Here is a 14,052-nt window from a genome sequence, read left to right on the forward strand (position 1 = left end):
CCTAGAGTTACAAAATTGGGCTTTTAAACGCTTTGATTGGCCCCAGAAACTATTGATTGGCATAAAAAATGTTTACGTACACGCATGAAAGGTATGCCAGTTCTGAGTCACGGGCAGTGCTCGGTCCCAAGCTGCCCGGATCTAGGCAGTTTTACTGAATGTGCAAGTGTGCACGGATGAATACTTACGTGAACACGTTGGCGCTGGATTCGTCCAGTGTCCCAGCCCTTTGCACGTGCTAGCGTTCAAGCCGTTCACAAAATAGCCCGCGCGGCAGGAGAACCTGACCGTCTGGTTGTAGGCAACGCTGTCAGTAGATTTGGCTCCGTTTGTCGGAGCTTCAACCTTGGAGCAGGTCACAGCTAAACACAGATCAAAGTTGACAAGAGAAAAAAGAGAAAAAAATACTTTTCTCATTGTCCATAAACTAGCCAATCAGCCCCGGATGATTGCGTATTGCCAAATATGGAAGGTATGAGTAAAGCATGTGAGTACGCTGGGATCAGCAATGCACTGTTCAACACCCCAGACGACCATGCCCAGGTGGCTATGTGGGGTGTTATGTGAGTACACTGGGATCAGCAATGCACTGTTCAACACCCCCAGACGACCATGCTCCGGTGGCTGTGTGGGGTGTTATGTGAGTACGCTGGGATCAGCAATGCACTGTTCAACACCCCCACACGACCATGCCCAGGTGGCTGTGTGGGGTGTTATGTGAGTACACTGGGATCAGCAGTGCACTGTTCAACACCCCACACGACCATGCTCCGGTGGATGTGTGGGGTGTTTGTGAGTACACTGGGATCAGCAATGCACTGTTCAACACCCCAGACGACCATGCCCAGGTGGCTGTGTGGGGTGTTTATGGTACAAATTACGTCATTGTGCAATGGGCTTATTGTACATGATTACTTAACTCAAACGGTAGTTTTATGGCAGTCAAACTATTTTCGAGATCTAATACTTCGCATACAAAGACGCTAATCCGCACAATCAAAAAAACACTTGCTTTTATCTACCAAACGTTTTCTTCCCCTTCTCTTCAGGATAGTGCAGGGAATGGTGGAATTTTTGAAAGACACATAACTATAATTATTGTGTTTGAAAAAGACAGGAAGAAAGAAACAACACTTCGCATACACCCACTGCAGACGTTCGAATTTCACGATGGTTACTATTCGAGTTACCGTCTTGTCGCAAAAAAAATTGAACAATAATGAATAGCGAACATTTGGAAGTTTACAGTAGAAGATGTCATGGCAGCATTTACTCACGTTCGCAGGTTGCAATGGGAGTGGACCAGTTCATCGCGTCCGCCTGAACAGTGCAGATGCTGTCATTGGAGCCGTTCAACTTGAAGCCCTCGTTGCACGCATAGCGAACAGTATTCTGGAAAGCCAGACCCAGCAGAACCCTGCCGCCGTTTAGTGGAGTACCAGGATCTTGACACGTACGTCCTGAAAGAATAATATGCAGATGAAGGGATCATTTAAAAGTTAGTGGGTTGGTTCCAGCACAACCTTCTATAATAGGTCATCCTTGATGAGGTGAAAAGTTAAATGTATGGCGGATTAGACGGGGAAACTGTCACATGATCCAATCTCATGAGTCACGACCCAGTCACATGATCCAGTCACCCGATCCAGTCACACGATCCAATTACACTCCCCAGTCACATGATCCAGTCACATGATCCAGTCACATGATCTTCGCTACCTTGTCATTGGGAAGAAATTCCCGTTTGGATTTTGCGAAGTAAAACGAAGTTCAAAAAAAATGATCCAGTCACATGTTCCACTAGCACGATCCAGTAACATTATCCAGACACGCGATCCAATTACACGATCCAGTCACATGATCCAGTCACATGACCCTGAGCCCTCTGGTTTCATTCCACGTAGAGTAGCGATGTCATAGAGCACTGTGTTATATTACTACCACCCCGCATCATTCTATTTCCTATTTTTATTTTTCTCCTCAGCTTCTTCTTCATAAGCTGTTGATGGAGACTCCCTCGATTTAGGCTAAGGCCTGTGGAGAATCCATAAATACAAATCCAGTCACATGATCAAGTCACATGTTCCACTAACATCCAGTCACATGTTCCACTAGCAAGATCCAGTCACATGATCCGGTAACATGATGCAGTCACATTATCCAGACACATGATCCGGTCACATTATCCAGTCATGTCACAGCTGTCAACCGACCTTGGTTGGGAGGTTTTCTTCAGTCACAAGAGGCTTCATCTACTCAGTGAGCGTAACTGTTCGATAATCGTAATAATGATGTCCAGAGCAAATACACACACCTCAGCCACCAGAGGACTGCCAAGTTTAAGCTTTAGATCCCGCTAGAATTGTTGGTATATTATGTCAAACCCCAATGCAATAATTGTGAAGGAGAAGAAGCAGGACAGAGCAGTGAAAAATAAAGAAAAGAGCCACACGGGGTGACTCATAAATTCCTTGGTCCTACTGCCTTGCTTGTTCAGGCGTCTACTTACGATCGCAAGTGGGTATCGGGTCGGACCACTCCGTCCCGTTATCCCAAATACAAGAGCTGTTAGCTGTGCCGTTCAACTGGAAGCCAGTGTTGCATGAATAGCTGACCTTGTCTTGAAAGGCTAGACCATCAAGAACTCTACCACCGTTAAGTGGAGTACCGGGATCTAGACATGAAAGACCTGCAAAACACAAGAGAAGTATACAACCGTGCCTAGGTCACAACGATTGCTGACAATATCACACTGAAACATACACGCACGCACACACACACACACACACACACACACACACACACACACACACACACACACACACACACACACACACACACACACGCATGCCGGCACGCACACACACGCACACACGCATGCCCGCACGCACACACATGCACGCACACGCGCACACACACACACGCACACGCACGCGCGCGCAGCTTGCCATGGACAACCTGCTTGCTTACACAAGTTTCTAGAATTATTATTGGCTATGGCCGTTGTGGAGGAATGTACAAATGAATATCCTCAACGAGCAACAAACAGATATTTCTGACGATGAGTGACTGGCCCGAAACGTCAATAATTTTTCAACATTGCTAATAAAAGAATTTTCATCCAGCGCATGTGCCAAGAGTGAATTGCAACTAAATAGAGCGGTTGTCAGTTGACAAACCCCCTGTTATTAACAATTCTGTGGAAAAATTCGTTTACTCTGCATGTCGTGTATATCTTGATCACTCTAACCAGTGGTTAAGGTTCATTAGAAGAGGAATGTACTCACGATGGCACTCGGGCAGTGGATTAGTCCAGTTCATGCCGTTCGCCCACGTACAAGTGCTGTTCTCCGAACCGTTCAGCCTGAAGCCACCGTTGCAAGAATAGCTGACAATGTCCTCAAACGCAATACCTGACAGAACTCTATCGCCATTCAACGGGGTGCCCGGATCTTGACAAGAGCGACCTGGAAGACCACAAACATGAGGAGAAGTTTTAAATTTAGAAAGGGTATTATAGCAGGCTGAAATAGTGCGCCAATGGTGATAAACATTATGCTGAAAATGACAGAGTGTCTTCGTCTGATGAGTGTTTTTGAACACGAAAACTCGGAGTCACGAGAAAGATATTGGTCTCTGCTGTTCCGCCTTGTGTATGCTGAAAAGATATTTTGACCGAATATGAAGAGAACGAGTAGTAACTGGGAATAGAAAATGTGCATCAAAAACAAAGAACGGGAAATGATCCGAAAAATTGGAATTACAAGCCAAACTACTGCAAAACTATGAGGTTCGGCCTCATTTCCTCTGTGTTACGCTGACGAGTCCACAAAGCACGAAACAGTTCTGTCCGCAGATTGAGTTCTGATTAATATAAAATTTAAAAAATTGAGATGAAATTGACATTAGAAATGGTGATATTTTAGACATCATAATGCAACATGATGTAGGGCAGTGCATAACACCCCACCCCTAAAAAAGAAGAAGTGAGATTCGAGCCCACATGCACACGATACATATTTCAATAATGCCCCATTTTTTAGGGCAGGGCGCCCCCTGGCACAGAACCCGCTCATTACCTACTACGAGTAGTAACTGGCAAATTTAATTTAGAAAGAGACCTGCTTTTGGAGTCTTCAAAATATTATCACTGGGCAAAATGTACCCTTTGTGCGAAATAATGTTACTGACTCCTGACAGGTGTGGCCGACCTGAAACGTCAATAGTTTCGCGGAAGCAAACAAATACCTGTATTTAGTAATGGACTCGGATGGAGAGCCAAGGATTAATTTATACAAAATAGAAAGGACCAAGGAACTACAAGTTATGCTATACTGTCCAATAACACCAGCAGTTTCTAAACAATCAGCTCAAGCGATAACATGGCACGGCACTGACCGACGGTACTGACGTTCTACAAGTTGGAAGGCTGTTGGAGTGTGCATCCAAGATGTGCTAGAGCTGTTAGCCATTTAGTTGTAGAACATCAGTACCGCCGGTCAGTGTCGTGCAATGTTATCGCATGAGCTGATTGTTTAGTAACTGGTGGCGTTAGTGGACAGTATAGCGTAACTTGTAGTTCCTTGGTCCTTTCTGTTTTAGTAGCTCAGTATTTTCCCTAAGGAGAAAATATTGCGAGCAGCAACTTCATCTAGCAGTTATCAGCTGACAAGTCACCCGTTGCTTACGTGTCTGCTGTCCGTAAAAACGATTGACAAGATCACGTCTTTTACACTTACGCCAGTATTGGACATTGCATCTGTTGCTTGAAACGGTAAGATAAAGTGACCTTGTGTCAATTCAGCTCGCCTTCTTGATCGCGGAAGGCAACGTTTTTTGAAGAATGCTGAAGGTCTATGTTTAAATCTATATTCTCACGATGGCCTGTGGCCAATAAGAGATAATAATTACAGTGAGATTAGTATGATGTGGAAAGTTCATGGCTAGCAGTGATCAAACTAGATGTTAGCCTTGTCATTGTTGCTGAAACATTCACCACAAAATGTTCTGCACAATCTGGATACACCAGTTCAACAGATATCTTCTAAGTACAAGATAAATTGAATTGAATTTCCTCAGGAATACTTACGATAACAAGCTGGAAGTGGATCAGACCAATTCAGTCCGTTTGACCATCTACAAGTTATGTTCGCTGTGCCATTAAGCTCAAAGCCATTGTCGCACGAATAGCTGACTTTGTCCTGAAAGGCTAGAGCACCCGACATCACCCTACCGCCATTCAGTGGTGTTCCGGGATCTTGGCATGAAAGACCTGAAAAAGCACATTGAAGAAACCGAGAGAGGGTTAGTTCTGCACTTGCTTAAAGACCATTCAAAAACAGATGAGTTCTGGCTTTGACCAGTTCCCGTGTTTGGTGATTATATGTGATTTTATTAACTGGTTTGAGGGAAAGAGACAAACGGGAAAAGTCTGAAGAAAAAATTGACTGTCACCACCAGGACTCGAACCAGGGACCTTCGCTTGTAGCCAGCGATGCTCTAACCACTAAGCTATGGTGTAGTCGTCATCCCAGCAGAGACCGTTCAAAGTTTTCTTCAGACTTCGTAACTCACACTTCCTGTGAATCCACACAGGTGGGTGGGACGCAGCCCTCACTGTAACCCACACACTTCACGTACAAACTAGCACGCGGGGAGCCCCAAGACTGCCTATCCCTACTTCATAGGTGTTGGACATGCTGCGGTATTGACCGCACCACTCTTTGCCCCAAGTACAACAAGTTTATATACTTACGATAACAAGCTGGAAGTGGATCAGACCAATTCAGTCCATTAGACCATCTACAAGTTAGGTTCGCTGTGCCATTCAGCTCAAAGCCATTGTCGCACGAATAGCTGATTTTGCCCTGAAAGGCTAGACCCGACAGCAACCTACCGCCATTCAGTGGTGTTCCGGGGTCTTGGCATGTAAGACCTTAATGAATGCAATGAAGAAATAGAGAGAGAGAGAGAGAGAACGAGGGAGAGATAGAGAGAGAGAACGAGAGAGAGAGAGAGAGAGAGAGAGAGCGAGAGAGCGAGCGAGAGAGAGAGAGAGAGAGAGAGAGAGAGAGAGAGAGAGAGAGGGGAAGAGATAGATAGAGATAAAGATAGAGAGAGAGAGAGCAGGAAAGAGAGTCAAGGTTTCACATGACGCTAATGGTGATTGACTCATTGTGCTTGTGACCAATGGCCTTTCCACACACAGCACAATCAATGTCACTATAATTTACTGTGCCTTGGGTAATTCATAACGGCTGCTGTTTACATTTCGAGGCAAGCAATGACCGTGCTAACGTTTGTGTGTGACATCATATACCAACATGTTATCACTCTTGACCTGTGAACTCATAGATTCAAGAGTCCTGCTGCTGCAGTAAGTACACTGCATGCTTCCAGGGCACAACTGTATCAGTTGCATACCCAGGGTGTGGGTGTGTGTGTGTGTCCGGGGGGGGGGGGGTGCTTTGGGTGCACATCCCTCAAAATTTTCGACGCAGGGCAACTTCATGCACCCATAAGCCATGGCACTAAATGCACCATAACTCTGCAACCGAGTGTAAGATTCACGCAAACGATGGTTCATTGGAAAGGTTTTGAGGCAGGCTATTTATTTATTTATTTATTTATTTTATTCCAAGCAATACATGGCCGGGGTAGCCAATAACCACTTTGCGTGGCGATTGCAGGGTTTTTATTGCCAACCACGGCTAACAAGGAAAAGAGCAAGAAGTCAAAAAGAAAAGGAAAAGAAGAAAGAAGCAAATATGGACTGAAATTGTGGTCTACTGGTACAGCAAGGCGTTCCTGAATGCTGTTAAAGTAGAAAGGCCCTTTGTCTCCTGGTGCAGCTTAAGCCAATGCAAATAGCCATTGAAAAGGGGGGAGTATATCTATTCACTGAGAGGGGGTTGAATGTGACTTCGGAAAGAAATGGATCGTGCCCGAACTCTGAAAAATATAAATTTAATGGAGATAATACTGTAAATACAGTATTTTAAAAGTACATATTTGTACTCACGGTCACACTTCGGAAGCAGATTGGACCACTTCATCCCATTAGCCCAAATACAAGAGCCGTTAGCTGTACCGTTCAACTGGAAACCATCGTTGCATGAATAGCTGACATTGTCTTGAAAAGCTAGACCACCAAGATCTCTACCACCATACAGTGGAGTTCCGGGATCTAGACATGAGAGACCTGCAAAAACAAAAACAAAAGAGAAATTGTACGAAGGATGCCTGGTTCTTTGGACCCATGGCTGGTTGCAGAAGACTCTTCTGAGCGGATGAGGTCAAGCCACCCCCTGATACCCTCAACGTTCTCCCTTTCCTCCTCCCGGCACCCCTCCTGCCATCCCCTTCTCAACCTCCTCCCAGCACCCCTTCCTCAAACCCCTCCTGGCGCACCTCCCGGCATCTCCTTCTCAACCTCCTCCCGGCATCCCTCCCGGCACCCCCTCCTGTCATCTCCAGGTACCCCCCCCCCCACACACAACCCCTTCCACAATCCCCTCCAGGCACCCCTCCCAGCACCCTCTCCCGGCAAACCTCCTAAACCCCCTCCTGGCACCCTCTCCCAGCACCCCCACCCCCCCCCCCCCCGCCTCAACCCTCTCGCACAGCGTTAAATGTGGGCTTTGCGCAGCAAAGCCTAGTTAGCCCATGCACACACATGCTGGTGGTGGAGTGCTGCGAGTGCGTGTCATGTGACCACCTCGTGATTAAGCCGTGTGAGCCGTGTGTGGCCTGGCAAAATTTTATGGACAATCGTGGATCCGGCGTCTAATTATTTGGAGACATGTTTTGCTGAGCTGTCTTTGTGCGAAGGAGCGTTCTTTGCAGTTGCAGTTTCGGTGTCAAGTCAAAGTTTTTTCTTCCTTCCGAGGTTTCCCCTTTTCTCCGTTACTTGCTGAGATGAGCACCCGACGTGTCGCGACCCGCAGCATGGCTGCGCGAGCTCCTCCTGCTGCTGCAGCACCCCCTGCTCCCCCGACCCGCAGCATGGCTGCTCGAGCTCCTCCTGCTGCTGCAGCACCCCCTGCTCCCCCGGCAACGCCGGCTCCGGCGCCTGGGTTTTCTCCTGGCCAAATGGCAACCCTCCAGGCCTTGATCGCCACATCTGTCCAGGCGGCTGTTAGAGCCGTCGCCCCTGCAGCCTCGGGTCAGGCGGGGTCGACACGCCGTCCGTCCCGCCCGGCTGCCCCTGCCAACACTGCCGATCCTCGGGTGCAGGTGCAGGAGTCGTTTCCTACAGGTACGGGTGTGTGTAGTAGTAGTTCCACACGTGTGCCTACTAGTGCTAGCCTCCCTACGCCTGTGCCTGTGGCTGCGTCGACTGTCGTCGATGGGCTGTCTCCCCCTAGTGGTGTGACTATCCATAGCTCTCGTGTGCCTACTCCTAGTCCTAGTGTGAATATCTCTAGCAGTCTCCCGTACAATGATTTTGTGTGTAACCCTATTGCTGTCAATGTCGGGTCCCGTAATGGGGAGACTGACCACGTGCCCCGTAGTACGTACGACAAGGTGCTGCGCGGGGAATATGTGGAGCTTGCGTTGTTCCTCACCCCCCTCGCGGACGAGCCAGCCGCAAAGCGAGTCCGGGTGTCAGAGGATAGTGGCCAGCTAGTGCTCTCCCCGTCCCTGCCATCCCGCTGCAAGCTGGAGAGCCTGCCCGTTTGGCTGGAGGCATGGTCGGTGTATTGCGCACTGATCTGCGACATCCAACCCGCAAGGGCGGTGTCTCTGATCACATATCAGCTTCGTATCATTCAAGCGGCGAAACGATATAGGTGGGCGGCGGTGTGCCAATATGACGAGGAGTTCCGTTGGAAACTCGCCCACAGCCCTGGCATGCAGTGGGATGTGGTGGATCAGGACCTGTACACCCGCTGTTTCACAGGCCAGGCGCTCATTCTCTGCCCGTATGCAAGCGTCTCGGACACACCGCCAACACCTGCACCTCCCGGGACCAGCGCAAGCCCGGCACGACCCAGCCAGCGTGCGAGCTGCACAACAAGGGCCGGTGTAATTTTCGGAACTGTAGGTATCGCCACGTCTGCAGCTCCTGCGGAGCTCCCGACCACGTCGCCACCCGGTGCGGGGCTCGCGTCGGCCAGAGAGGCCCCGGCTAGTCCGTATCCTGCTTTATCCACGCACACACCTCACACTCCTGTTGATTTTAATGCATTCGTGTCTGATTCGCACGCACATACACACCCTGCCTTACCCACGCACACCCCTCACACTCCAATTGTTCTGCAGGCATTGGAAATTGAATTGCTCGCACACCCTGATCCTGCATTTGTTGCCCATTTGTTAGATGGTTTACGCTATGGTTTTAGAGTTGGCTATGACGGTCCCCGTCATTCTTTGCTTTGTGAGAATCTTGCTTCGGCATTTGTTTCCCCTGAGATTGTTTCAGCTTACCTCGCTAAAGAGGTTCAGCTTGGTCATACGGCCGGTCCGTTTCGGCAACCCCCGTTCGCCAACTTCCGTTCGGCTGGCATCGGTGTCATTCCGAAGAAGTCAGGTGGCCACCGCTTGATAGTGCATCTGTCCGCGCCGGCCGGCGCTAGTATCAAAGATGGCATTCCCGAAGACCTGTTCAGCCTCAAGTACATTACTGTGGACGTCGTCGTGGGGCACGTGATCCGTCACGGCAAGGGTGCGCTAATGTACAAGGTGGATATCCGCCACGCGTTCCGAAACATCCCCGTCCACCCACACGATTGGCCCCTCCTAGGCATGGTGTGGGACGGGCAGTATTATTTCGACAAGGTCCTGCCATTCAGGCTGCGGTCTTCCCCAGCTCTCTTCAACCTGCTGGCAGATGCGCTACTTGGTCCGCGTCAGCAATATTGTCGCTTATCTTTCGACAATTTGAACTTAGACTTTGGACATGAACGCGTGCACCTGAAGTGATAAAACTTGGTACGATGGACGGAAAGGTATAGAATGACAAATAGCTGCGAGGAATTTATTGTCCAAGAAAGGGTTCCTACTTTGTTCGGTCCTCCTCGTCGCTGCTCTCGGCGCTGGCGACAAATATGTTTGCTCGGGATCGACTCTCTTGCTTTTGCAAGCTCATCTCTCTTCCTCTCCGCTGCCTGGCTATTTTCTAAAGAGAAGTCGATCGTGACGGTCGCCTTCTCTGTAGGACTTTGCCTGGGCAGCACGACAGCCTGTGTGGTTCAAATCAGACGCCGTTCTTTGCAAGATTTTATTTTGAACGACGACGACGCGTACAGTACATGTACTTGCAAATCTCCACGACGCGCTGGATACTCCGAGCGAGGAGCTGGAGGTAAGGGAGCTGCGATCTCAGCTTGATGAGCGATCCCTGAGGTGAGCGATCTCGGCCGTTCAGCAAAATGGAGCTGATTCCGAGTAGCCGATTACTTTCTTGTGGCTTGCGCTGCTCTTGCCTGCACAGCATAACCAGATAATCTATTTTGATGCGGCGCTGTATCAATCAGAATCACCCACCTGTCGCTCTCGACATCCACTCAAACTCTAGCTAGACCTTTCAGGTACTAGCAAACTAACTTGCTAACCAAAATTGGGATGAAATGGGCTGCCAAGTAAGCATTGGCGACATATAAACAAAGCTGAATGATAAGCGACAATATCGCTGACGCGGACCAAGTATGTTGGATACACCGGCATAACTATTCCCTGGCCGACCTCGAGCATTATCTGGACGACTACATCGGCGTCGCCCCGCCTAGCCCCTCTCCATCGTCATCTACCGCAGCCATTCAACAAGCGACGCTGCTAACCGTGTTTGAAAACTTGGGCGTTCCAGTGGCTACCGGCCAGGACAAGGTTGTCCCTCCAACGACTGTGATGACGGTGCTGGGGATCGAAGTTGACAGTGTGGAGCAGGCAACTCGGCTCCCCCAGGACAAGTTGTCCGCCCTCCACACAGCTCTGGCAACTTGGCTCCAGCACACTGACTGCTCCAAGCGTCCCTCATAGGCACGCTATCCTTCGCCGCCAAAGTGGTCCCCCCTGGCCGCACGTTCATTCGGCGCCTCATTGCCCTCAGCACAACGGCTTCCTCCATGTCTGCCCGGATCCCGATCGATGAGGAAGCGCGCCTCGACATCGCCTGGTGGCATCGCTTTGCGGCCGACTGGAATGGGAAGTCCTTCTTCCACGACCAGGCCTGGTCCCGTTCTCCTGACCTCCAGTTGTTCACAGATGCCTCCGGCGAGGGCTACGGGGGCTACTTTAAATGTTGTCATAGGACCCTGATAGGTTTCAGGTGTAGCAAAGAGTCAGGTGGCCAGCACTTGAGCGGTCGCCTTAGGCAGATTCCACTGCATGTTTACGAGAACTGTAACCCGCCCAATAATCTACCCACTAAACTCTCGTGATCTCTTAGAACCAGCGAGCTTACGATGGCAAATGTACTTGAATGACCAGTTTCTCTTCAAAACTCACAGATTGACCAATTTCCTACATACAGTAGATTTGCAGTACTCCCCTATGCCCAAATCATATTCATGTGTGCACTTACGATCGCAAGTGGGTGTCGGATTGGACCACTTCATTCCGCTAGACCAAATGCAAGAGCCGTTAGCTGCACCGTTCAACTGGAAACCATTGTTGCATGAGTAACTGACCTTGTCTTGAAAGGCTAGACCAGAAAGAACTCGACCACCGTTAGGTGGAGTACCAGGATCTAGACATGAAAGACCTGCAAAAACACACCATTGAACATGTAGGATTGATAACACAGTTGGAAACTGGAAACTTGGATGTTGAGCCAAAAATCACGACTCGGATGGAGAGCCAAGGATAAATTATGGAAAAGAAAAGGGACCAAGGAACTACAAGTTACGCTATAATGCTATGTTATGGCATGAGCTGATTGTTTAGTAACTGGTGGTGTTAGAGGACATTATAGCGTAACTTGTAGTTCCTTGATCTTTCTCTTTTCTACAAGAAGATTAATGCGATCCAAATTCCAGTTTGGCAATAGCAGCTGTCCATATTCAGCCATGCTGTTCTTTTTGTGAGTCCTTCTTCCCAGAAGCAAATGCTGGTTCTATACACTGTCTAACCCATGTAACCACTCATCATTATTTGCGTTCATAATAATAATAATAATAATAATACCCAAGAGAGAGATTGGAAGCTTGATTTCAAAGTGCCTCTTGTAGTAAAATTCAAGAATTGCGCTCATTCCTTCAGTCACTTTTGCATCAACAGTCGCACAAAAAATTATTGGTGGCGCAAGGAAAAGCTTGTCGTTTGGAGTGACAAGTGATCACCGCTGCTTTTCCTTGTCAGAGCCAACAATACACTTTGTTCTGCGGCCTTGGGAGTAGTGTTGGGAAGAGAAATTGCTGAGGAGACGTCGCGGAGAGGCGAGCATTCCTGCGCAGGTATGACTTTGGCCGTATTTCAGCATGTCGAGTGGAAAAATTCGAAAAAGTTTATTTCAAGAAAACCCCAAAAGGAAGATGGGGGACATGTCCTCAGCGCTAGAAGAGGTGTTCTACTATCTGCCGGTGTATAGTTCTGGCCAATTGAGGACGTAGCTGGCTGTTTTGCCAGCGCTTGTAAATTGACTATTTTCAAGACGATCATTTGTGGCGTCAGGGGGCGATGGACCTCGTCTTCTGGGATCCTGGCGTGGCTAAGCGGTACTGCTCCAGGAACTCTTCTAAGGTGAGGCAATGTTGGCTTGATGGAGTTTTGTTCATAGCTTGTTCGTATACGCTGTGGCGCGACTCGTTTCTAGACCCATATGTGATATTTCGGCCATCTCTGAGGGGTATCCAAATTTCAAGGTTCCCTTCAGAAACTTTTTCAAGGGCTTTGCACAATCGATCCACACCCCAAAGGGAACCTACCTGCAAATTTTGAGCGAAATCGGAGAGATCCACTTGCACACATACTTTGGTATTCTCAGACATGCTCTCTTAATTACACAGACATCTCAAACCAGGTTTGCGATAACGTTTCTTCAAAAAACGGAAAAAATGGTCGTTCCGGTTTTGCAGTACATACATAACAGGATTTCACCCAGTCATCTGATGAGTGTTTTTTGAACACGAAACCCGGAGTTAAGAGGAAGCTTTTTGGTCTCTGTAGTTCTGCCTTGTGTAGCAGGACTTCAGATAGCCCATTGCGGGTAGACAAGGAGCTCCATGAGGTGACCATGCTTTGGAGCATAGCGCAGCAGAGCAGATGCAAGGAATCAAGTTTGTGAGGGGAGGGGGGGGGGGGGGGATTACTGGCAGGCCAGTATGCAGGATTCAAAAACTGGGGTGGGTCTTCCAGTTTTCGGGTGGAACTTCTTAAGCGGCGCATGTGTAATTTGAGATGCACAAGTATTCTACAAGTCAACTGTGATTATTCTGCATGCGTACTATCTACTCACGCGCGGACACATGCTCATGCCTCATGAGTCCTGGCTCATAGTCACTGTTTCGGAGTACGAAACCTGAACCTTTCCGCCTGTGGTCTGGATGCAGCGTCTGAGTACGAGACCCATAGTAGCATCGATCAGTGCGCCTCCACAAAAACTTGAAAAAATTGGTAGCTGCACTTGATCTGCAGAACTTGCCCACTCCGTGGTGGTGGTGGTGGTGGTGGCAGTGGGGGGTTGTCCGCACCCCCACCCCCCCCCCCCTGGGTACGCGCCTGACTGGGGTGGGAAACCTGCACTCTAGGAACAAATCATACTGAATGTAGCAAGGGTTTACGGATTCAGGGTCAACTATAGCTTGAATAATAACTTATCTCTTTATGAAAGGCTCCTACTTACGATCACAAGTGGGAAGTGGATTGGACCAGTTCATTCCATTATCCCAAATACAAGAGCTGTTAGCTGTACCGTTCAACTGGAAACCATTGTTGCATGAATAGCTGACATTGTCTTGAAAGGCTAGACCATCAAGAACTCTACCACCGTTAAGTAGAGTACCGGGATCTAGACATGAACGACCTGCAACAGCAGAGAATAGAAATTACATTGAAAATTGGTCTTTGGGTCAAATAAAAGTCAAAGCAAAATAATTTTGTTGGTTTCCAAGG

The 14,052-nt window shown here is 48.5% G+C and overlaps 1 protein-coding gene across 3 annotated transcripts in view; it reads right to left on the reverse strand.

Annotated features, from left to right (window-relative positions):
* LOC135827354 (sushi, von Willebrand factor type A, EGF and pentraxin domain-containing protein 1-like) overlaps positions 1-14,052 on the reverse strand; it is a 168,198-nt gene that overhangs the window by 10,496 nt on the left and 143,650 nt on the right. For 2 of the 3 annotated variants that reach the window (XM_065339864.1, XM_065339862.1), the window contains 9 exons: positions 13,784-13,963; positions 11,525-11,704; positions 7,022-7,201; positions 5,756-5,935; positions 5,090-5,272; positions 3,288-3,467; positions 2,510-2,689; positions 1,278-1,460; positions 189-362 (listed from right to left, as the gene is read on the reverse strand). In XM_065339864.1, the coding sequence (XP_065195936.1) occupies positions 189-362; positions 1,278-1,460; positions 2,510-2,689; positions 3,288-3,467; positions 5,090-5,272; positions 5,756-5,935; positions 7,022-7,201; positions 11,525-11,704; positions 13,784-13,963 (1,620 nt within the window). The remainder of the gene's footprint in view (positions 1-188; positions 363-1,277; positions 1,461-2,509; positions 2,690-3,287; positions 3,468-5,089; positions 5,273-5,755; positions 5,936-7,021; positions 7,202-11,524; positions 11,705-13,783; positions 13,964-14,052) is intronic. The other variant, XM_065339863.1, reaches the window with a different exon arrangement.

This window comes from Sycon ciliatum, chromosome 11 (assembly GCF_964019385.1).
Source record: "Sycon ciliatum chromosome 11, ocSycCili1.1, whole genome shotgun sequence".
Lineage (NCBI taxonomy): Eukaryota > Metazoa > Porifera > Calcarea > Leucosolenida > Sycettidae > Sycon > Sycon ciliatum.